General features: G+C 37.7%; 1 protein-coding gene across 5 annotated transcripts in view; it reads left to right on the top strand.

The window, feature by feature from the left end:
- NPNT (nephronectin) overlaps window positions 1-25,922 on the top strand; it is a 129,190-nt gene that overhangs the window by 54,504 nt on the left and 48,764 nt on the right. For 2 of the 5 annotated variants that reach the window (XM_077142630.1, XM_077142628.1), the window contains 4 exons: window positions 11,774-11,860; window positions 12,377-12,475; window positions 19,527-19,783; window positions 21,211-24,245. In XM_077142630.1, the coding sequence (XP_076998745.1) occupies window positions 11,774-11,860; window positions 12,377-12,475; window positions 19,527-19,783; window positions 21,211-21,306 (539 nt within the window). In that variant the 3' untranslated portion in view covers window positions 21,307-24,245. Of the gene's footprint in view, window positions 1-11,773; window positions 11,861-12,376; window positions 12,476-19,526; window positions 19,784-21,210; window positions 24,246-25,922 lie in introns of those variants that run through there. The other 3 variants (XM_077142631.1, XM_077142629.1, XM_077142632.1) reach the window with 2 other exon arrangements.

Raw genomic sequence — 25,922 nt, 5'->3', positions numbered from 1 at the left:
TTCTGAATCTGGAAAAAAAACAAAAAAAGGAAAAGACAGACACAGCTATAAAACCCTTGTCATTTATCAAATGTCATTCATTTGTAGTTTCTAAAATTCCTAGATTCTGTTGCTGAAAGGAGCCTTCAGGATACTAATAAAGTTATGTGCCATTTTTTTTCAATGAAATAAACCCCTAAGCATAGAAATACTTTAAGATATTGATATATTTAATCTTTTAGCCTGACAGCAAATGTCAACTCTGTCCTAGGTAATGTCATGGAAGACATCTTAGGACAGAAACAGAACTTGCAAACCTTTTAATAAATAGCACTTAAATTTTGCTGTAGTTATTCTTTGCAAGAAGTCTAACAGAGGGAGGCATGTATGATAATTTTTATATTTACTTCCCCATGCTTATTCTTTTTTTTATTTATTAAAAAAATTAACTAACACAACATTTAGAAATCATTCCATTCTACATATGCAATCAGTAATTCTTAATATCATCACATAGATGTATGATCATCATTTCTTAGTACATTTTCATCAATTTACAAAAAGAAATAGCAAGACAACAGAAATGGAAATAAAATGATAATATAGAGAAAAAATAAAAATAAAAAATACAAAAAATATATAAAAACAAACAAACAAACAAACAAAACTAAGCTCAGATGCAGCTTCATTCAGTGTTTTAACATAATTACATTACAATTAGGTAGTATTGTGCTGCCCAGTTTTGAGTTTTTGTATTCAGTTCTGTTGCACAATCTGTATCCCTTCAGCTCCAATTACCCATTATCTTACCCTGTTTCTGACTCCTGATGGTCTCTGTTACCACTGACATATTCCAAGTTTATTCTCTAATGTCGGTTCACATCAGTGGGACCATACAGTATTTGTCCTTTAGTTTTTGGCTAGTCTCACTCAGCATAATGTTCTCTAGGTCCATCCATGTTATTACATGCTTCATAAGTTTATTCTGTCTTAAAGCTGCATAATATTCCATCGTATGTATATACCACAGTTTGTTTAGCCACTCGTCTGTTGATGGACATTTTGGCTGTTTCCATCTCTTTACAATTGTAAATAATGCTGCTATAAACATTGGTGTGCAAATGTCCGTTTGTGTCTTTGCCCTTAAGTCCTTTGAGTAGATACCTAGCAATGGTATTGCTGGGTCGTATGGCAATTCTATATTCAGCTTTTTGAGGAACTGCCAAACTGCATTCCACAGTGGTTGCACCATTTGACATTCCCACCAACAGTGGATAAGTGTGCCTCTTTCTCCACATCCTCTCCAGCACTTGTCATTTTCTGTTTTGTTGATAATGGCCATTCTGGTGGGTGTGAGATGATATCTCATTGTGGTTTTGATTTGCATTTCTCTAATGGCCAGGGACATTGAGCATCTCTTCATGTGCCTTTTGGCCATTTGTATTTCCTCTTCTGAGAGGTGTCTGTTCAAGTCTTTTTCCCATTTTGTAATTGGGTTGGCTGTCTTTTTGTTGTTGAGTTGAACCATCTCTTTATAAATTCTGGATACTAGACCTTTATCTGATATGTCGTTTCTGAATATTGTCTCCCATTGTGTAGGCTGTCTTTCTACTTTTTTTTAAAATTTTTTTATTAATTTAAAAAAATTAATAGACAAAACATTAAGATATCATTCCATTCTACTTATACAATCAGTAATTCTTAATATCATCACATAGTTGCATATTCATCATTTCTAGAACATTTGCATCGATTTAGAAAAAAATAAAAAGACAACAGAAAAAGAAATAAAACGATAACAGAAAAAAAAAGATTATACATGCCATACCCCTTACCCCTCGCTTTCATTTACCACTAGCACTTTAAACTAAATTTATTTTTAACATTTGTTCCCCCTATTATTTATTTATTTATTTATTTACTTTTTTAATTAATTAAAAAAAACTTAACACAGCATTTAGAAATCATTCCATTCTACATATGCAATCAGTAATTCTTAATATCATCACATAGATGTATGATCATCATTTCTTAGTACATTTGCAACGATTTAGGAAAAGAACTAGCAAAACAACAGAAAAAGATATAGAATGATAATATAGAGAAAAAAATAAAAATAATAATAATAAAAATATATGTATATATAAAAAACAAAAAAAACCACACAAACAAACAAACAAAAAAAACTATAGCTCAGATGCAGCTTCATTCAGTGTTTTAACAAAATTACATTACAATTAGGTAGTATTGTGCTGTCCATTTTTGAGTTTTTGTATCTAGTCCTGTTGCACAGTCTGTATCCCTTCAGCTCCAATTACCCATTATCTTACCCTGTTTCTAACTCCTGATGGTCTCTGTTACCAGTGACATATTCCAAGTTTATTCTCGAATGTTGGTTCACATCAGTGGGACCATGCAGTATTTGTCTTTTAGTTTTTGGCTAGACTCACTCAGCATAATGTTCTCTAGTTCCATCCATGTTATTACATGCTTCATAAGTTCATTCTGTCTTAAAGCTGCATAATATTCCATCGTATGTATATACCACAGTTTGTTTAGCCACTCGTCTGTTGATGGACATTTTGGCTGTTTCCATCTCTTTGCAATTGTAAATAACGCTGCTATAAACATTGGTGTGCAAATGTCCGTTTGTGTCTTTGCCCTTAAGTCCTTTGAGTAGATACCTAGCAATGGTATTGCTGGGTTGTATGGCAATTCTATATTCAGTTTTTTGAGGAACCGCCAAACTGCCTTCCACAGTGGTTGCACCATTTGTCATTCCCACCAACAGTGGATAAGTGTGCCTCTTTCTCCGCATCCTCTCCAGCACTTGTCATTTTCTGTTTTGTTGATAATGGCCATTCTGGTGGGTATGAGATGATATCTCATTGTGGTTTTGATTTGCATATCTCTAATGGTCAGGGACATTGAGCATCTCTTCATCTGCCTTTTGGCCATTTGTATTTCCTCTTCTGAGAGGTGTCTGTTCAAGTCTTTTTCCCATTTTGTAATTGGGTTGGCTGTCTTTTTGTTGTTGAGTTGAACCATCTCTTCATAAATTCTGGATACTAGACCTTTATCTGATATGGCGTTTCCAAATATTATCTCCCATTGTGTAGGCTGTCTTTCTACTTTCTTGATGAAGTTCTTCGATGCACAAAAGTGTTTAATTTTGAGGAGCTCCCATTTATTTATTTCTTTCTTCAGTGATCTTGCTTTAGGTTTAAGGTCCATAAAACCGCCTCCAATTGTAAGATTCATAAGATATCTCCCTACATTTTCCTCTAACTGTTTTCAGGTCTTAGACCTAATGTTTAGATCTTTGATCCATTTTGAGTTAACTTTTGTGTAGGGTGTGAGATATGGGTCCTCTTTCATTCTTTTGCATATGGATATCCAGTTCTCTAGGCACCATTTATTGAAGAGACTGTTCTGTCCCAGGTGAGTTGGCTTGACTGCCTTATCAAAGATCAAATGTCCATAGATGAGAGGGTCTCTAACTGAGCACTCTATTCGATTCCATTGGTTGATATATCTATCTTTATGCCAATACCATGCTCTTTTGACCACTGTGGCTTCATAATATGCCTTAAAGTCTGGCAGCGTGAGACCTCCAGCTTTGTTTTTTACCTCAAGATACTTTTAGCAATTCGGGTCACCCTGCCCTTCCAGATAAATTTGCTTATTGTTTTTTCTATTTCTGACAAATAAGTTGTTGGGATTTTGATTGGTATTGCATTGAATCTGTAAATCAATTTAGGTAGAATTGACATCTTAACTGTATTTAGTCTTCCAGTCCATGAACAGGTATGCCCTTCCATCTATTTAGGTCTTCTGTGATTTCTTTTAACAGTTTTTTGTAGTTTTCTTTGTATAGGTCTTTTGTCTCTTTAGTTAAATTTATTCCTAAGTATTTTATTCTTTTAGTTGCAATTGTAAATGGAATTCGTTTCTTGATTTCCCCCTCAGTTTGTTCATTGCTAGTGTATAGAAACACTACAGATTTTTGAATGTTGATCTTGTAACCTGTTACTTTGCTGTACTCATTTATTAGCTCTAGTAGGTTTGTTGTGGATTTTTCCGGGTTTTCGACGTATAGTATCATATCGTCCGCAAACAGTGATAGTTTTACTTCTTCCTTTCCAATTTTGATGCCTTGCATTTCTTTTTCTTGTCTAATTGCTCTGGCTAGAACCTCCAAAATGATGTTGAATAATAGTGGTGATAATGGACATCCTTGTCTTGTTCCTGATCTTAGGGGGAAAGTTTTCAATTTTTCCCCATTGAGGACGATATTAGCTGTGGGTTTTTCATATATTCCCTGTATCATTTTAAGGAAGTTCCCTTGTATTCCTATCCTTTGAAGTGTTTTCAACAGGAAAGGATGTTGAATCTTTTCAGATGCCTTCTCTGCATCAATTGAGATGATCATGTGATTTTCTACTTTGATTTGTTGATATGGTGTATTACATTAATTGATTTTCTTATGTTGAACCATCTTTGCATACCTGGGATGAATCCTACTTGGTCATGATGTATAATTCTTTTAATGTGTTGCTGGACTCGACTTGCTAGAATTTTGTTGAGGATTTTTGCATCTATATTCATTAGAGAGATTGGTTTGTAGTTTTCTTTTTTTGTACTATCTTTGCCTGGTTTTGGTATGAGGGTGATGTTGGCTTCATAGAATGAATTAGGTAGCTTTCCCTCCACTTCAATTTTTTTGAAGAGTTTGAGGAGAGTTGGTACTAATTCTTTCTGGAATGTTTGGTAGAATTCACATGTGAAACCGTCTGGTCCTGGACTTTTCTTTTTAGGAAGCTTTTGAATGACTGATTCAATTTCTTTACTTGTGATTGGTTTGTTGAGGTCATCTATTTCTTCTTGAGTCAAAGTTGGTTGTTCATGCCTTTCTAGGAACTTGTCCATTTCATCTACATTGTTGTATTTATTAGCGTAAAGTTGTTCATAGTATCCTGTTATTACCTCCTTTATTTCTGTGAGGTCAGTGGTTATGTCTCCTCTTCCATTTCTGATCTTATTTATTTGCATCCTCTCTCTTCTTCTTTTTGTCAATCTTGCTAAGGGCCCATCAATCTTATTGATTTTCTCATAGAACCAACTTCTGGTCTTATTGATTTTCTCTATTGTTTTCATGTTTTCAATTTCATTAATTTCTGCTCTAATCTTTGTTATTTCTTTCCTTTTGCTTGCTTTGGGGTTAGTTTGCTGTTCTTTCTCTAGTTTTTCCAAGTGGACAGTTAATTCCTGAATTTTTGCCCTTTCTTCTTTTCTGATATAGGCATTTAGGGCAATAAATTTCCCTCTTAGCACTGCCTTTGCTGCATCCCATAGGTTTTGATATGTTGTGTTTTCATTTTCATTTGCCTCGAGATATTTACTAATTTCTCTTGTAATTTCTTCCTTGACCCACTGGTTGTTTAGAGTATGTTGTTGAGCCTCCACGTATTTGTGAATTTTCTGGCACTCTGCCTATTATTGATTTCCAACTTCATTCCTTTATGATCTGAGAAAGTGTTGTGTATGATTTCAATCTTTTTAAATTTGTTGAGACTTGCTTTGTGACCCAGAATATGGTCTATCTTTGAGAATGATCCATGAGCACTTGAGAAAAAGGTGTATCCTGCTGTTGTGGGGTGTAATGTCCTATAAATGTCTATTAAGTCTAGCTCATTTATTGTAATATTCAAATTTTCTGTTTCTTTATTGATTCTCTGTCTAGATGTTCTGTCCATTGATGAGAGTGGGGAATTGAAGTCTCCAACTATTATGGTAGATATGTCTATTTCCCTTTTCAGTAATTGCAGTGTATTCCTCACGTATTTTGGGGCATTCTGATTTGGTGCGTAAATATATATGATTGGTATGTCTTCTTGTTTAATTGTTCCTTTTATTAGTAGATAGTATCCTTCTTTGTCTCTTTTAACTGTTTTACATTTGAAGTCTAATTTGTTAGATATTAGTATAGCTACTCCTGCTCTTTTCTGGTTGTTATTTGCATGAAATATCTTTTCCCAACCTTTCACTTTCAACCCATGTTTATCTTTGGGTCTAAGATGTGTTTCCTGTAGACAGCATATAGAAGGATCCTGTTTTTTAATCCATTATGCCAGTCTATGTCTTTTGATTGGGGAATTCAGTCCATTAACATTTAGTGTTATTACTGTTTGGATAATATTTTCCTCTACCATTTTGCCTTTTGTATTATATATATATATCATATCTGATTTTCCTTCTTTCTGCACTCTTCTCCATACCTCTCTCTTCTGTCTTTTTGTATCTGACTCTAGTGCTCCCTTTAGTATTTCTTGCAGAGCTGGTCTCTTGGTCACAAATTCTCTCAGTGACTTTTTGTCTGAAAATGTTTTAATTTCTCCCTCATTTTGAAGGACAGTTTTGCTGGATATAGAAGTCTTGGTTGGCAGTTTTTCTCTTTTAGTAATTTAAACATATCATCCCACTGTCTTCTTGCTTCCATGGTTTCTGCTGAGAAATCTACACAGTCTTATTGGGTTTCCTTTGTATGTGATGGATTGTTTTTCTCTTGCTGCTTTCAAGATCCTCTCTTTCTCTTTGACCTCTGACATTCTAACTAGTAAGTGTCTTGGATAACGCCTATTTGGATCTATTCTCTTGGTGCACTGCACTTCTTGGATCTGTAATTTTAGGTCTTTCATAAGAGTTGGGAAATTTTCAGTGATAATTTCTTTCATTAGTTTTTCTCCTCCTTTTCCCTTCTCTTCTCCTTCTGGACACCCACAACACATATATTTGTGCGCCTCATGTTATCATTCAATTCCCTGAGCCCCTGCTCAAATTTTTCCATTCTTTTCCCTATAGTTTCTGTTTCTTTTTGGATTTCAGATGTTCCATCCTCCAGTTCACTAATTCTAGCCTCTGTCTCTTGAAATCTACCATTGTAGGTTTCCATTGTTTTTTTCATCTCTTCTACTGTATCTTTCATTCCTATAATTTCTGTGATTTGTTTTTTCAGACTTCCCATTTCTTCTTTTTGTTCATCCCATGCCTGCTTCATGTCCTCCCTCAATTTATTGATTTGGTTTTTGAAGAAGTTTTCCATTTCTGTTTGTATATTCAGAATTAGTTGTCTCAGCTCCTGTATCTCATTTGAGCTATTGGGTGTTCCTTTGACTGGGCCATATCTTCAATTTTCCTGGTGTGATTTGTTATTTTTTGCTGGCATCTGGGTATTTAATCAGATTTCCCTGAGTGTGGGACCCAGCAGGTTGAAAGACTTTCCTGTGAAGTCTCTGGGCTCTGTTTTTCTTATCCTGCCCAGTATGTGGTGCTTGTCTGTCTGCGGGTCCCACCAGCAAAAGATGTTGTGGCTCCTTTAACTTTGGAAGACTCTCACTGCTGGGTGTGTGGTGGAGACAGAGGAAAGTTTGTAGGTTGGTTTCAATGACTTCAAATTGTGAAGTCCTGGGATCTGAATTCCTTGAGAGAGGGATTCCACCTGATTTGCGTTTCCCCCTTCCCACGGGGAAGGTTCAGGTGGTAGAGAGCCCTGAAAGCAGCCCGCTTCTGCGTTTGGGGCAGTTGCAACCTGTGTAATCCCAGCGCTGAGCCCAGAGGCAACCAAGCCTCCACAGAAACAGCCGCAGAAGGCTCTGTTTTGCCCCCTTTCCTCTTTTTCAGTTAGCCCAATCGGCTACTTCCGCTTGATCAGTTTCACCCGAGCTGAGGGCCTATTTTTAGTAGTCAGAAGTTGTTCATTAATGCCACTATTGGTGTTAGGTTGGACTCAGTCTCTACTACTGTTGGAGACTCTTTCCTTTCCCTCGGGGAAGCCGCATGTGTGGGAGGGGCTCCGGTCGCCGGCTGCCGCAGCTTGGGGAACCGCTGATACGAGGCTCCCAGCCAGCCTGGGAAGCCCCATGTCGGGGAGGGGCGCCGGCCACCGCGGCTTGGGGAACCGCCAATCCGAGGCTCCCAGCCGGCCGGCCCGGGAAGCTGCGTGTGTGGGAGGGGCTCCGGTCGCCGGCCACCGCGGCTTGGGGAACCGCTGATACGAGTCTCTCAGCCAGACCAGGAAGGAGGGAGGGAGGGGGCCGGCTGCCAGCCGCAGCAGCCCGGGGAAGCGCGCGCTGCTTGGGGACCTCACCGCAGCGGAGTCTCGTAGCCGGTCCAGTCGGTCCAGACTGGGGTACACTGTGTGTTTGGTCTCTGTCATGGCTCCGGGAGCTGTTCTGTACTGTTTCTAGTTATTTAGTAGTTGTTCTGGAGGAGGAACTAAGACGCGCGCACCTTATTAAGCCGCCATCTTCTCCGGAAGTCCCCATGCTTATTCTTAATGCTTTCTGGGTAAATGGCTCTTTGGAAAACCCTATTTCTGACTGCCAGTTGTATTAATACTGTCACATCTCTGGGGAAAAGTTATTTAATAGAAAGTACTGGGCCAGAGTTTCTTAGGAGAGGTTTCCTGCTCATTTGTGTGGCTGATTGTTCTCACTGGCTCCAGACCTTCACAGCCTTTATAAAAGAGTTCCTTCCCCTAACCCCAACCCAACCACATTCTTATCCTGTCTTGCTTTGGTAACTGTGTATTCCCTTTACTTTTCATACAGAGGTTTTAGAAAGCAATGAGAAAGATATCTATTTTTTAGAGGGTGAAATACTGACCAATGGAAGAAAATATTTTAGGAAATAAATCTTTTAAAGAGTTCATGAAAATTCTTAATTTAAGTTAATTTTGGGCATAACTGGTCTTTGGCATCCACTCTTACTTCCCTCCTGTTCACTCATTATGCTACAGCTGGAATAGTAACGTTAGCGTGTAGACCTGATGTTGGCACTCCTCAGTTAGAATCCTTCAGTGGCTTCCAGTTTCCACCAGGATACAGTCCAAAATATTTACAAGGCTTAAAAAGGCCCTGCACAATCTGCCCACATCTCCAGTTTCATTCAGTTCCCTTCCGCCTGACCTCGTCCCTCCTCTTAGAAGCTCTCCAGCTCTCCAGAGCAGGATGTTTTAGTTTCATGCTCTTTCAATTCTCTGGGGCCTTACTTCACTTCTTGCCCTAGTGTTGAGTATCACTTCTCAGAGAAGATTTTCATGCTCGCCATCCTCACCGTAGAAGCTTGCCCAGCTCCCCAACCCTCCATGCTTACACGCCATCCACTACTTCATCTTTTAGATGTCTCTCTTCATCTCTAGAAGGTGGATCCCATGAAGGCAAGAGTATGTCTCTTAATTGCTTCACAAAAAGCAGTTAGCCCAGGGCCTCATCAGAGTGGATGCTTGCTAATTATTTCTTGATCGATGAGTGAATCAATGAGAAGAAGGAGAAGGAGGAATAGATGGGTAGATAGATGGTGGAGGAATTATATCATCAGCATTTTTAATCTCTAGAATTATACCACTTAAATTCTAAGAATTCATGTAGCAACAAGAATATCAGATATGTATGCATTCTATAAAACATTTATTTAAATTGAATGCTAGCTAAAGTATGCAGCAGAGAAGATTAAGTAGAAAAATCATGATGAGTGTCTTGGTTAAACTTCTCTTTTCAAGCAAGGCTAGTCATTTGTTTTAACTAACATTTTCTGCAAGTCTTAAACACATATCAGTCATGTATTAACGTGAATATCAAACTATTCACATTCTCATTGAGCAATCAAAATACAAATAATAGCTAAATAGTTGCTCTAGGGTAGGGGTGTGTATATCTGATCTGCAGAATGCTCTTTTTTTTCTGTTTTAGGTAAGAATTTTTTCTTTCATAATAGAAAATCTTTCTTTCTATAGACAGTCTTAAAAATAAAGAATCAGGAAAGACAAACCAGCAAATGAGAAAAGATCACTTTCAACTGTAGTACTCAAAGGCCACCAAAATCAGCATATAGAAATATTTCTTGTCATGCTTTTTTCTGTATTTACGTTGGTTGGTTTGTTTTTCTGAGATCATACTGTGCAAAAATTTGTGTCCACTGTATACGTCACTTAATATTTTTGCATAAACTGTAAAATATACCAGGGAGTGAGTGGCGTCCATTCTCTTGGCACTTCAGGGGGATGATGTTAGGAATCCATACTCCTGTGAGTAAGAAAGGAAAATTAGTTAAAGAGTTTGGCAGGAACCCAGAGTAGAGCATGCAAAATTGTAAGAAGTCATGGCTGCTAATCATTTCAGATCTCTAATAAATTGTAACATGTGTATGCATGATCATCAGTTGCAAAATGAAATGGTTCTTAGAAACCAAGTGCCTAAAACCTTCTGAGGTTTTGCAGAGTTTGGAATTTTGAAACCAAAAGGGAAACAAACATTAGAAGCAGTAAGCTAAGAAACCAGTACAAATATAATGAGATTATTAATTTAAAAAATCCTTCCTAAAGATAACAGGGCCGTGGTTGAAAAGAGAACCCTTTTGACTGGTATTACATCTTTTACTCCCTGCCTTATAAAAATAGAGCTAATTAACTTGAGTTCTGGCAAGTAGAAGGGAGTCTTCCCTGGCCTTTGGCCAAGAATTCCTCTCACCACCACCAACTCCTCACCAAGTTACTTTCAATGATATAGTCTGCCCTTTTTCCTTCCTGGCCCTTATTACAATCTAGAACTATGATTTAATTTTTCTGCTTGATTGGTGTCTGCCTCTCCCATTAGAATGCACCCTCCTTGAGAAGTGTTCCTTGTCCATCCTGTTCACCCTGCCTCGTTGGCCCCTAGCACAGTTCTTGGCCATGGTTGGCAATCAAATATTCATTGAATAAATGAATAATGATTTCATTGAATCACTTAGCTTTTAAAATATGGATTATTAAGCTCTGTCCCTTTTGTTTCCTTTTGAGGAAAAGGACTGACAAAGTACATGGGCTTCCAAGAGGATGTCTGCATTCATTTAGTAAACATCCATTGACTGCCACCAAGGTCAAGCCCTGGAAATGCCACATGAATAGGATGAGTGGTACCCTCTAGGACCTCCACGACTTAGCAGAGGGATGGACCCAGATTTGTTTAAACAACTTCAATTCTTTATGAAAGGGTCTAGCAGAGGCTGTAAACCTGAGCTGTTAGAGTACAAGAGGGGAAAATTTAAGTTTGCCTGGGGCGTCGAGGTTTTCAGAGATGCAGTGATGTTAATCCCAGGTCATGAGTGGAAAGGGGATGTTTGGCAGGTTAATTAGCAAGAACAAGAACATCCGAGCTGGGGAATGGGGTCAGAGACCTGAAAATGAATGGCATGTTTGGACAGTGCTGTGTGTTTTGATTGGGTGGGTTGAGTTCTGGGCCAAGAAGTTCTGATTGAATCCTAAAAGGGTCAAGGAACCTGCTGAAGCAAAAGATGCCATGATAAATACATATCAGAGTACAACGTGTGTGGACTTGGTTAGAAGAGAGTGGATTCTGTTGTTAGAAAAACCAAAACATTCACTGGATTTATAGACATTTCAGTTAAAACAGCCTTAATTAAGTGTGCACACTTAATTATAATTATAGTGTATCTTTTATAGAGATGTATTTTAGCATCCCATATTTTGTTGGAAATGGTAGCTCTTTTAAAATATATTTTCTAGATGAACACTTTTTGTGTGTTTTTATGTTGACTTTTAGAAGCTTTTGAAATATTTTTTTATTGTGCCCAAATAAATCTTTCACTGCAGATTAAACTTCTTGAATCTTTATATGAAATTTAAATAAATGGTTTGAATTCTTCCAGAGAAATGAAATGCCTAGGATTTTTCCCCCTGCTACTTGTTAAAGGGTATCCTTATTAATACTTCATTTAAAAAAATTCTCTCTTGCAGTTCCACGGCAGCCTTCAAATGACTTGTTTGAAATATTTGAAATAGAAAGAGGAATCAGTGCAGATGATGAAGCAAAGGATGATCCAGGTAAAAACATATTCTTTAAACTCTTTATAATGACATTTTGCCGTTTCCCTCCATTTCATGAAAATAACTTTTAAATTTCTGATTGCTTCATTACATCTGGGAAAACTATACCTGTCTTTCTTTCTTCTGTTTTTTTTCTCCCAAAGCAAACTGGTTTCTCCTGAAAAATCAGCTGAGCAAAAACAATTAAGAATAGTCATTTTTTTCATTTAAAAAAATATATAAAGGCAGTCTGTAATCTGTGAGGAAATCATATTTTATAAGTGATGACGTAACAAGGTCATAATTTGGCAACACTTGTGTGAGCTATTTTTACAGCTGAGCGTACATGCACAATTTGCTAAGAAAGGAGTCATGTACTTTCCCTTTGATCTCACGGAGAGAAGTTCTGGTGGGTTAGGTAAGCGTGGGTAGGAGAGAAAGCTTACTGTACAGATACCCTGGATCACAGATTCTTTTTTTGTTGTTATTTGTTGGGTTTTTTTAACAACCCCTTTTGTGATCATTTCCTTGTAGGTGTTCTCATACACAGTTGTAATTTTGATCACGGACTTTGTGGCTGGATCAGGGAAAAAGACAATGATTTGCACTGGGAACCAGTCAGGGATCCAACAGGTAAAACCATATCATCTTACTCTCTCTCTGGTCCTCATGTCATTTTGACCCTATTCAAAGACCCTTGTTCTTCTATTCAAGTATATCGTACCGCATTTCTGTGTTTACTTAACAAATGGTTAAAAAAAAAAAGCATGTCCAACACATGTTTCCAAATTTTTTTTTTAAGTGAGTTAAATGTGTTACCTATCAACTAGGGTTATATTATGGGAAGACAGGTAGCTAATTAAAAGGCCTGCTAATTATTTTGAAAAGAGTTTGGTAAATAAACTCATTACAGTACATAGTTTTCAAGTTATTTGTAATGGCTTATTCCTAGCAATGAAAGAATTGAATAGAGGGGTACATCAGACATGGGGTGGGTCCCTGGCTGTTACGGTTGTTTTCTCAATGACAGTCCCCCCCCTTTAATTAATTTGAGAGAGAGTAGGAGACAGTAGAAATTTATGAGAGTGTGAGTATCTGAAATTTTTTTAATTTCACTTGGATGCTGGAGAAATTAGTTATAAATGACCACTCCTTATTCCACAAGAAAAAAGAAGTTATTAGAAACTTGAATTTAGAAATAGTTCTTTAGAAAATGAACAGACTTATAAATTGCACAATTTCTATGAATTTAAAGTTTCAGTACTTATAAGATGTGTCTTCTTGCTTCAGGAAGCGAAGCTACCTAATGTTGTTGACTATTATCCTCCCTTCAGTAATTAAATATTTTAAGGGTGAGGCCAACTTAATAGAAGGATGAGGAGTTTGGCTTCTGTTCTTTCTTTTATACTCCTCATTCTAGACCGAAGAATGAAGGAACCAGATGTGGAAAAAAAAAACTTTTAAGTGTTTTGTTTAATTTATTTTACAAGGCTAGTCTTACATATGTGCCTAGTATATAGATACAGCACAAAACATGCAAATGTTAACTTGAAAGTGCGTATGATTTGTTAAATGAGTTATCCTCAAGCTTTAATGTGCATACAAATAACCTGGAGACCCTGTTACAATGCAGATTTCGAGGCTGCTGGCCTGGTGTGTGGCCTGAGAATCTGCATTACTACCAGTCCCCATGGGATACCGATGGTGCTGCCTTTGATATTTGGAATAATAAAATATGTAATAATCAGCCCCAATATGCAATCATTAGAGCCCCTAGCACTGAAATATAACAGAGATTTTTAAAAAAATCAAATTTGAGGTAGACTTTTGAAAAATACGAATATTCCATGGATCCAAACGGGTTTGTAGATTTCTCTTAGTTAAAAAATAAAATATCATTCAACACCTCACACACCGCACATATTATTCTCACATTCACTCTCTTACCATTATTTAAGATTAACTCTGAACAGGATGAAGTAATTATCTGTGTTACAGATATCTATGGGTAAGAGATGCCAACATTTATTTAATGCCTATTATAGTCCTGGCTTATTGATCACCTCATTAATTTTATGCAGTGTCCTCTTATCTACCCTGCAAAGCAAGTAATATTGTTTTTATTTCACAAAGGAAATTTGAGGGCCAGTGAGTTATACAGTTGTTTTTAAACTTCTTAAGACCCCAGAGCTAGAGAGTGGTGGAATTTAGTGTCCAAGCTGATTTCACATCCAGGCCATCGGCAGAGTTACACTGAGTTTTCCCCTGTCCCACCACGGACCTCAGTTGTTCATACAGGTGCATAATCTAAATAGCTGATTGCAGGTCGATAGATTTGGTGGGCTGCTGGCCTGGAGAAGTTTTGCTGCAGAAGGAAGGAGCCTTGGTCGCCATGTAGATAGAATGGTTGAACGTTGCGCATGGTTATAATGTGTAACTCAACTAAGTAAGCATCATTAGGGAGACCGAGTTATGTTATATACAAAAGAATTCTTTACATTCCTTCTGAGTAGGTTTGATTTTAGAACTATATTTTGGAAGCAATTTAGTATATTGCAACACTTTTTTAATCATTTCATCACATTTTGCAAATTTTTAAATGTGTTGTGAACCAAATTCCCCTTCCCTTCTGATGGAAAAAAAAAATGTCAAGAGGAATGGAAAACTAAATGATAGACAAAAAAGCCTGAAATGGCCATTTGGCCATGATAGTATAAAACAAATTGAAAATCAGTGGCAACTGGCTGGATGATTGGATAACTCTTGATGGACTCTGGTTCTCTAGAGGATGTTCTTCTAGGGTTGTTCCAAGTTTGTATAGACAACTTGGGTGAAGGTATGAAGGCATGCTTGCCCAACTGTGGATAACTCAAGACCACAGGGAAAAGTGACTGAGTGAAATGACACAACCGGGATCCAAAAGCTTAGATCAATGGTTCACATTTTAGAGGGTGAAATCTAATGGGGAAGAATATAAGGTGTTACTTAGGGTCTAGAAACTAGTACATACCTGTGGGAGGGAGAAGGTGTGACTTAGCAGTAAGTGGGAAAGGCTTTAGGGTTTCAGTAGATAGTGAAATCAGTATGTGTGATTCCTGTGATGTTACTGCCAAAAAGTTGGGTCATTTTCCAGAATGAGGAAAGGATAATTGCAGCTCATTCTGAGTTGTGTAAACCAATTTTGAGAGTTCTTTATGAGAAAATAGAGATAATGGCAGGTCATTCAAGGGAATGTGACCTGAATGGAAAGGTATCTTGAGGTCTGATACCTGAAACAGTTGAAGAAATTGAGATGGTTAGTCTGGTGAAGAAATAATTGAGTAGGGTTGCTTTTCAAATACTTGGAGGGCTATCCTGTAATCAAGGGTTGTTCTCCATGGCCACAAGGGGATGAAGAAGTAAGATCAATGAGTAAGAGCTACAGGGACATCAATTTTGGTTCATTCTCAGAAGGGACTTTCTGATAGAAAAGTTCTAAATGCAGATTCTAAATACCCGTCTAAATACAGGTCCCAGACTGAATGACTTCTGACATGGAAGAAGCGAGTCTTCTGTTGATGGAGGTGGTTGACTGGTGACACTGGGAAGATATTGTTAAAGGGCTTTGAGCCTTGGTTGAGGGCTGAATTAGAAAATCTTATAAACCAACTCCGAGAACCTCTGATTTAGAATGGAGTGTTCCAGAGAATATCAAGGAAATAAATGAACAGGGTTTCTCTAGCTTGGAAAAATTGACGGGAAGACCGAAAGGAGTTGGAAGAAAGGGATAGGAGTGCGTGGCATTTATCAACATGGATTGTAGATGGGCTTTTAAGAATATATTGGGAAATTCTGATGGAACAATACTAACAAAGCTTACCTTTTCATGCCTATTTTTCTTTTAGGAAGCTCAGTTGAGGTTGCATGTGTGTGTGTGTGTGTGTGTGTGTGTGTGTGTGTAGGTGTGTATATCACAGGCCAAGACCAGAGAAGAATGAGTGATTTAATAAATTATTATTAAATAATTTATCATTTGTCATTTATTTAATAATTAAATATTATTTAATAATTATTTATTATTAAATAATTTGATGTTTATTATTTATTTATTATTAATTATTCTAATTACCAAGTTAATTATTTACTTGTTTTGACCTATATTTTATAGTTTGTAGGAACATATAGTTGGATTTCCACATTTATGACTGATTTTAATGGTGTGCATTTGCAAATATTTTCATATGCTAATATCTCTAAAGTACCCCTTAAACAAATCAAAGACCTTGAGAAACAGCTGCAAAATAACTGTATTTGCTAACTGCCCTTCTTGATGCTCATTAGGCCTTTTCACACTCTGTCTTGAACTTAATGTGAAAGTATTAATCAAATTAATACTTTCAGAAATGGAAAACAGAGTTTCCAACAGGTGTGGTAACATGCTGCAGTCCTGTAGCTGTGACCCATTCCACAGGCCCATGTCCCACCAGTGATGAGGTAACAAGGCTGAACCTCAGGCCCTTTGCCTGGAACCCTGATCTCCAGGGATCAGGAGAAAAGGCAACTGACTCAGCACTCTGTCTGCTACAGCTTGCCCCCAGGAATTAAATCAATGAGTGTGGCAACATGTACATGCAAGTATGTTTAGTGCAGCATTAAAAACATGATTTGGAAAGAGAAATACATGCTAGTGGAAAAGTAAACTAGCAATGAAAAGGAAGGCTTCCGCCTATCCCTGGGTCCCCGTTGCCCTCCTCAGATGCAGTCATTTAATCGTATACTTGCAGCTATAAAATTATGTCTATTTATTAACATAGAAAAAAGACTGACATATTTAAGAAAAAAGAAAGTTGAAACACTGTGAATATAGTATTACTTTTTTTTAAAGGCACCTATTCATGTATATTTGTTTGCATGTATTTATATAAAGAAAAATTCAAAAGTCAAAATATTAACATTAGTATCTCTAGTTTTGGGGATTATGCTTTTAGTTTTCTTTATGCTTTTCTATTTTCTCTCTTTTGCTCTCTCTCTCTTTTTTTTGCTATGGGCATGAATAACTTCTTTTGTTAGAAAGAGATTAAGCTGTTTGCACTCAAGGGGTAAAAGATTAGTGAACATAGTCATCTTAGTTCTACCTGGGCTGGTTTTTCATCTGGTCCATTAAATGTGAATGAAATCACTGCAAAACCTCCCATCATTTGACCACACAGATAATAGGTTAGAGTAATAGGTGTTGTTATACTCTTTGTAAATTGAAAATTGTAAAGTTACAAAGTAGTATAGAATTAAAACCAGGTAGATTAAAAATTTATCACCTAACTTTCTGGTCAAATTTTGCAGCACCTATTATTTGCCACATATTTATATATGTTATAGTATATATATTCTTTAGACGTTGTGATGCTTTAAACTGAAACAGTGAAAATATCTAATGCAGTTTTATTTCTTAAACCAGCATTTTTAAATCAGAAGTGAAATTTTTACTCAATAGATAGCTTGTTCGAGAGCGTGTTTTCCTCTCTTAGCTACTGTTAGTTTTTTCCTTAAACTCCTGTTCCACCTTTGTAACATTTCCTTTTATACCAAGTGAAATAATTCTCCCTGGTTGAAGAAAAAGAAAAAAAAGAGCAGCTCTATAGAGGAAGGGCAAGTGCAGCCTCACCACATTTTAAATTTTAGAATTTAAAATAAAGATTATTTGAAATTTTTATTAGGATGCCTTGGCTTGTTAGGTTGTCTTGTTTGCATGCAGCATCTGGCAGAATGATGTAAGTATACATTCCCCAGGGACGTAAAATAACCTTGTTTTAGTTAAAAGTGAATAATAACTGTACATCTTTATCTCTGCCAAATTGCTTGTGATGATTCAAAAGCTGATTCATGGGGAAACATTTAATAGCCATGTAAATGTTTTGTCCCAAAATATTGTTTTGATTAATTTGGGGAGCAGGGAGAGGATAAGAAATTGTGTACACGTTTGTTCTGGGTGATTCAAGTACATGAGTCCAGGACCTACTTCCCTGCAAGTTTTTCATGTCATTTGTTCAAAAGCCAGCTCTAAATACCTACCACATGCTGGGCAACATAACAAGGTGGCTTTGGGGGAAACTTTGGTTCTGACTTCAAGGAGTGAACAGGCTTCTGGAAGAGAAATGTGGAGACGTTCTAGTACAGAACAGGAGGTGCTGAAAGAGAGGTTCAGGCAGTTCAGAACTCAAACCAGTACCCTGCCTCTCACTGTCTGGTGATACCTTTGGGACTAACTTCCCTAAGTCTTGGCTACTGCGTCTGCCAAACGATAGTGTTCCCTTAAATGACTTGTTAGGTGGGGGAACCTTAGCACCGAGCCGGGCACATGAAAAGTACTTGGAAGGAATTGGTGGAGGAGAATACACTTGAAGAATAATAGGTGGGCGTCCCAAAGCTTATAATGTCATACGAATTCAGCATAAATGATGATGCTCTGTCTCTTAATTGAAACAGAAATAGGGTCCCTACCAAAACAGGCACACATGAGTGGCATTTCAACCAGATTTTTCCTGTGGGCAAATCAGTATTGAAATACACAGTGTGTTTTTTGGCTTGGCTGCTATAAAACAGTCTGATGGGAGTGACCCAATTTTCATATGTACAGGGATTGAGTGTCAAAATACTACTCATAACTAACGTCTCTCTTAAGCAGTATCCCTCACTTACTGCTGTTTAAAATATTTTTATTTTTTAATTCCAATTCCCCTAACAGAAGGAAGCAAAGTGTGCAGCATTAGGGACCCAAGGACATCATCAAAGTGAAATTTCTATTGACATTTTGTATTCATGCAGATATAACAGAACATGTGATAGATTATATAATGTTGTAGATTTGTTTTAATATAAGAATATTTTAAACCACTTACCTCCAAGTAAAATTGATGCTCCACGAAGACAGGGTGTATTTTTCAGTTAAGCCCAGCACACCCCTGCGTGGTCCTGAAGTTAAGTCAACACCAGGGTGAGAAGCAAATTCTGATACTTTTTTTGTTTTTAATTTTTTAAGGATCCTTTTTTAAAAAAAAGAGAGGTTTCATTTTTTTTTTAAGTGGGAGAAGGAGAGAATAAACAGAGTGCCCTTTAAATTACCATCTGCTCTACTGTCCAGAGGTTAATTATAGAAAATTCTCCCTGGCAACTCAGAGTGAATTACACCAAACTATTAGCCAGCTTGGCAGGAGGTTTCAGACAATACAAACATTCAGGAGGTGGTGAATATGTGTCTATTTGTGTATATTTATGTATGTCTGATAATATCCCACTGGAAATATTCATAGGTTTTTGTTTACTAGTTATTATGTGTCCTTGGCATAACTTTTAGTCCCCATCAGCAAAATAAATGTGTTATCTGTGACTGCCGAACCACAGAATCTAAAACAGACTATGGCAATAAGGTATATTTTGCTCTTTCAGAAATCTGGAATTATTTATAAATGGCTGTCACAGTGTGCAGTTTCTATAACAGTATATATTTTTAATAAAATGTTTTCAAACTCCGCTGCAAGACAAACAGCCTTGTCCAGTCTGTCATCCTCTAGACTTCATTTAACAATATATATTTTTAATAAAAGTGTGCAGTTTCTTAAAACATAAGAAGTCAAACCGCTGCCCATGCTGTTGGCACTAGCACGGGGTGTTGGCGCGCACACACCCAGCCCTGCTTTTCCCATTGCAGGTGGACAGTACCTGACAGTCTCAGCAGCCAAAGGCCCAGGGGGAAAAGCCGCTCGCTTGGTGCTACCTCTCGGCCACCTCATGCATTCAGGGGACCTGTGCCTGTCGTTCAGGCACAAGGTGACTGGGCTGCACTCCGGCACACTCCAGGTGTTTGTGAGAAAACACGGTGCCCAGGGAGCAGCCCTGTGGGGAAGAAATGGTGGCCATGGCTGGAGGCAGACACACATCTCCTTGCGAGGGGCTGACGTCAAGAGCGTAAGTAGAACCGCAAAGGAGGCAGAGGCTGGGAAGCTTTCCTTTCACAGGAGAGCTCAGGGATCCGATTTCCACGAAGGCTTGTTCTGTGCATTCAGTTACACTCAGACGGAGGTTTGTTGTCTTTCCCGGCCCCTTTCTGTAATTGCTTTTTTTGCCTTTTCATCCTTTTTCATTGCAACCCGTGAACGCCATCACCCTGGCAAGCACCCCTCCCCTTTTTCAATGAAATGATAAAATAGGAATAAAATAGTAAACAAAAGCCAGAAATTTCAAAAGGAGGAAGCGGTGAGTTTAACCTTACCTGCTTTTTTTTTTTTTTTTATCTTTCTCCTTCAATTCCTTGTATTTCAGACTTTCGCCACCCTTACCCTGGCTGGAAGTGTTCCGTTTTTTTTTGGAAATGTTTCTTTAAAGTTCAATTTTGTTTGCCTCTGCCTCAGAGATCATAGTTAAGCAGCCTTAGGTGGGAACCCAGAACAATACCCTTGGAAAGCACAATTCTATTCAGTACAGGATGTGGGAAAGGCTTTGATTGAATATATTACCTTTGAGTAATCAAATAGCAAGAAAAATGGTGCCTGATGCCCCACCAAAATAATGAGTATATTTGAACAAAGGGCTCTCTTCATTTTCACGCTTATAGAACTTGTGCTGTTTGGAGATTCTGCAAATCATATAGTTTCTATAAACAATTTTAAAAAGAAAAAACTGTTAATAAAACGTATATCATTGGTTCTTGGATTTTGATGTTTCCTTGATTGTTTTCTTAAAATTGTTTTCTTAATACCTATATTGCTTGGAACAACAAAACAAGATAAATAGTTTCAAATCAGAGCGTTGAAAGGTTTCTCCTGCTTTTAAAGGAGCATTAGTGCCCTTTATCTTCTGATAATAAAAATAGTGAAAAATTTTGCCCTTTACACAGGTAAAACAACATGGTAATTGGATTATGGAGTTTGATTCTATTCAATTTTCTATTTCAATTTTAGGCAAAAAATTTCCCAAAGAGAGAACTAAGAAACATATAAGACAGGCTGTGTGACTATGATCTCTTTAGATCTTTGGCTTTTAATTTCTGCACCTTTATGTCCCCTAACACTTTTCTTATTTCGGATCTTGGCAATCTCTGACAAAAGTGCCTGCTTCATAAGCATTCCTGAATTGAACTAGTCTGTAGTCTAGAATGGCTTTTTAAAGAATAATCATTTCTGAGTAATGTGGTTTGATTAAAAGTTTACTGATGATTTCAGTTTCTATCAAAAGCAAGCCTCTTTTTTAGGTGGCACTGGTGGCTATGTACTAGTCTCTCCTTCTGTTAAAGAAGTGCAATATTTAGTCTTGGGGAGGTTTGCCTTTGTGTGGTTAAATGAATGGGCATTGGAAAGGGGCAGAGGAGACTTGACTGGTGTATGGTTCTCTCCTAGGTCATCTTCAAAGGCGAAAAAAGGCGTGGGCACACTGGGGAGATTGGATTGGATGATGTGAGCTTGAAAAAAGGCCACTGCTCTGAAGAACCCTAGCAGCTCCAGAACTAGCAATGAATTCCTATGTTGCTCCCTCTTCTTTTTCCACCCCTCACCTCCTGTCCTCTCCTCCCTCTTATCGGGCCTAGGAGAAGAGTGGGTCAGGAAGAGCTCTGGTTGGTGACCCACATCTTGCTAGCCTGCTTTTGTGCAATCCCAATGAACAGTGAAAGCCTCTTTGAAATATAAGGGACATCTGCAGACACACCCAAGCCATTGGGTGTTCCTTTCCATCCTATGTCTCTTTGAGGAAGGCCTTTGGCATGTACGACCACTGCCATCCTTCATCTTGGTTTCAAGGTGCTCTTCGTGGCAAAATATCAGAGCAAATTATGGGAGTTTTCAAAAGAAATCTGCTTTGCAAATGGCCATCCTGTTGATCTGTTCAGTGTTGTACCATGAGTAGTATTGACTCCCCGTAAAATATGATATGCAATGTGCTTGCGAAATTGGTTTATCCCCTTCCTTTAACTTAGTTCTGGCCTGGAGCTGAACTCAGACTTTTTCTGTCATTTACTTTATAAAAGAAGGGTGTGTAACATATCAAGATGCATTTATTCTTACCTTGTATTCTGTATTTTTCTTTTAAGTCAATTACGTAGAGTGGGCACTCAATCCCTTGTTAGTAGCATTGTGTTTTGTGTAAATGTGCTATTGACATTAAATATGTATGTGTTCCTAATACTTACAGACTCTAGTTGCAAGGTAAAAGGCAGCTTGTGATCTCTTGAGTTAAAAAATTCGTGGTGAAATGCAAGAGAGAATTGGAAGAGGTGTGAGGTTGTGGTAGTGGAGTGAGTTTTTTGTTTTTTTTTTAGTGGGCTTGAGTTTGATCTGTCCAAAGGATAGTAAACCAGACCGACAAGTAACCACAGTTATCGTATAAAACCCTCACTGCTTCAGGTTATACATTCAAACCAGTGCTTTTACAATTACATGTCTCTCTCTGGTAACCTGTAAAAAGCTTTGTAAAAATTCTAGTTGTTTCACAGAGATGATTGTTTATGGAGGCGAGTGTGGGGCAGCATGGGGGAGGCTCCAGTGGGATGATTTTTCACACTAATTTCTAAATCTATATAAACGGGGCAGGTACGATAGGAAGCCAGCCCTGTGCTGTAAGGTGTTGGATGTGTTGAAGTGGATTCACTCACACTAGAGGGACAAGACTGGAATTCTAATGAACCTCTGGCTCTATCTCCTCCGTGCATGCTTTGCCTTTATATTAAAAAATCCCATAACTTTTGAAAGACAACTTACTCCTGAGGCTTTTCTTCATTTCTGCTCAAGTAATCAAAATATTTTCTGCTGTTTTTGCCAGGAATCACAAAGATGATTAAAGGGTTGGAAAAAAAGATCTATGATGAAAAATTAAAGGAACTGGGATTATTCAGCCTGGAGAAGAGAAGACTGAGGGGCAGACTGTTGATGGTTTTCGAATATATGAAGGGTTCGTACAGAGAGAATGGGGACCAGCTGTTCTCCATGCGCACTAAAAATAGAACAAGAGGAAACAGGCTTAGGCCAGAGTATCAGGGTACATTTCCTGGCAGAGACAGTTGCTAAGTTAGAATCCTTTTTTTTTTTACAAAGAGAAGTGTGAATCTCTTGTTTTAAATATTAGATAAAAACTTAATGTAAGATGTTTAAAGAGGTTCTCACCTGAAAGTAAAGTAATAAATTAGAGAATCCCCCCAAAGATGTTTTATCCTATCCCTACGTAATGAAAGTCTTCAGAGCAAAGTAATTTAGGCTTGGCCAGGGTCTAATGGAGGCATTTCTCTCTTGATCACAGTGAGGGTCAAAAGGGGAAGTGGCCCATCAAATACCCAGCTCACAAAAAATGTCTTTCCCTTTATGGCAAGCCTAGCAGAGTTAAAACAAAATACAGAAAAGAAAAAAAAATGTATTTATTCTAAAAGACAATATCATGGACATTTTAATATCTCACGGATAGCCTGATGTGGTGGTGGTGTCTTTATTTTCGTTATTCCTTCGTTAAGGTGTAAACCTCTGACTTGTTCAACAGATGGTATTTCAGCTTTTCAGAGACTCTCCCAAGGAACACAGTTCAGAGAGATTTTTATCTGGTGCATTCTCTCTGCTATGTGTATGACAGGTTAACTTGGCTGTTGAAAAAGTACTACACCGAACACCACTGCCAGGAACTTTCCTTCCCCCAATTGATGTCATTTGGTTTCTCTTAGGAATTGCAGTCTCCCAAGCTCTACACAATGGTGGTGTTTTTGTGAATAATTGTTGCAATAGGATGTCTTTTGTCATTTTACTCGGGGGTGTGGGATGGAGGGGAGAATATCAGTCATTGAACCTTTGATCAGAGGCCAGAAAATATGGCCTTAGATCCGTTTTTAATGCTTCATTTCTTTTTGGGGGATTGGAAGATGAAAGGGGAAAATAATTGAAAATTTCACTTTTAGGTGCCAATAGTTCATTGCACTAAGCTAGTGGAAGAAGGTTATCCAAAGTACTGTATGACATCTTACTTGTTTATTATTTAATGTTTTCTAAAGTGAAAAGTGTTCGTGTTTTTCCAAAACAGCCAAATAAAAAGAATTCTTTGTAAATTAAAAACGCTGTTAATAATGCAGTTGTCTGTTTCGTACAGTTTTGAGTTTTATTTTTTGTGATTGGGGGAAGAGGATTGAGCTAGCTTATTGATGTTTTCACAAAAGCCACCTATAGTAGAATCCTCTTTACTTCTTGTAAGACTTGGAACAAAGGTCTTGCTTACATTATTATGCTTTCTAGACTATAAAATCTGAGACTTTTCACCAGCATATACAGGGAAAGTTTAGATCACAATAACTAAACCATGTCATACTTAGCTCAGGTTGCATTATTTGTCATCTTACATATTTTTTAGTTGTAAATATTGGTTTAAAATCCTTGTATGGCTAGGCAGGATAAGATCTAAGTAAATATATGAATATATATGGATTATACATGAAAAATAAATCTTTTTATTGCAGCTGATTTTGTTAACTTATGACATTTTACTCACTCTCCAATAACTTTTTCTTGGTAGAAAAACTACCTTAAAAATAAAACTAATGAAAAAATGCAGCATTAAATTTAGTCCTACTGTAACAGAGAAGTTAGGATGTAACAAATGATTATGATTACTGAATCATTATATAGATATTTCTTTTTACTTACTAGTATACTAGAATAGCCAGAGAGAAATACCTGAAATTTCTGAACTGTAATCCAGCTGCCTATATATAAAGATATAGCCTTTATCTTGCAATTAAAAAAACCTTGTGACTCACGCCACTTGTACCCCCTTATCCTGTTTTTCAACTCTAGAGTCTTATGATCACTAAAACAGCCCCTAATGTTTATTAATGAAGGGCCTCGAGTCAGCCCAGAACTAGTTCATCCCAATTCCAAAACTGCCCTGTTAGAGCTGGGTCTAACCCAAATTGGCCCACCTGACATGTGCAGTAGCTTAAACTTTAACCTGTAAGTGACCTGTACCTCGTTAAAATCACACGCATCTCCATATATTAAGAATGCCGTTTTCTTTCGTAGGCTCTGTAACTAAGCATGCGATCAGCCTGCACATGCTCAATAATTAGATAATCTCTAACCTCATCATGTCAATCCCATTGTGCTCATTATCCTAAAACCTGCCCACCTTTTGATACTACAAAACTGTCAGGGGGGTGCAAGGGTAGTTCAGTGGTAGAATTCTCGCCTGCCATGCCGGAGATCCCGGTTCCATTTCTGGTCCATGCACTTCCCAGAAAACAAACAAGCAAAACAAAAAAGTCAACAAATGGTGCTGCAATAATGGGATACTCACATGGAAAAATAACGAAATGTGACCCGACACACAGCATCCAAAAAAAAAAAAAACAAACAGAAAAAACCTAGCAGTTACTCCTGTTCAGAGAGACAGATATTTAGGACAGTTGGCCATCTGATCTCCTGCTTTGCACTTAGCAATAGACTCTCTCTTTGAAACCCTGGTGTCTCAGGAATTGCTCATTTGAGTGCATCGGGCAGAGTCCCTCTGCTTTTAATCCATAGCACTACTGCAGAATTATAGAGATGGTCAATGGCGACTTTTCCCCAATACTAAGAGCGCTCTTGGCAACGGGAAGACTCAAGTCTTGGAAAAATACATACTTCAAGCAAAAGATCAAACTTGCATGCTCCCTTATTTCTGGGATCCTTCACAATCGTCTCTTGGAGCCCTGAGAATGAGCAGGTGTTCTCAACATGTGGATTAAGAAATTTATTTCAGCCCTCTTCCACAACCACAGCTCTCACCAGGTTCCCTACCTTCCCCCTTCCCTCAGGGGTGATAACAGCTTCCAGCTGTTAGGAATCCCTGGCTTGTTAGTCATCAATCCACGTTGAGTACCCTTTGTCCTTATATTTGTAAATAGTTCTTTTAATAAACTCTCTTCAAAAAAAAGAAAAAGTGTTCAGCTCCTTCTGAAGCCCATTGTAGGTTGGGGAGTGGTGGAAGCAGATAAGTACGAGATTCCGGGATCCAGTTGCATTGATTTATTTAGCAGACTGTAGAGTTTTTACCATGCACGTGGCTCAGGTTCAACATTAAGAAGTCTCGTCCGTGTGGGATTTCA

Source organism: Tamandua tetradactyla, chromosome 24, assembly GCF_023851605.1.
Source record: "Tamandua tetradactyla isolate mTamTet1 chromosome 24, mTamTet1.pri, whole genome shotgun sequence".
NCBI classification, from domain to species: domain Eukaryota; kingdom Metazoa; phylum Chordata; class Mammalia; order Pilosa; family Myrmecophagidae; genus Tamandua; species Tamandua tetradactyla.
This window is presented reverse-complemented; position numbering and strand designations above follow the sequence as displayed.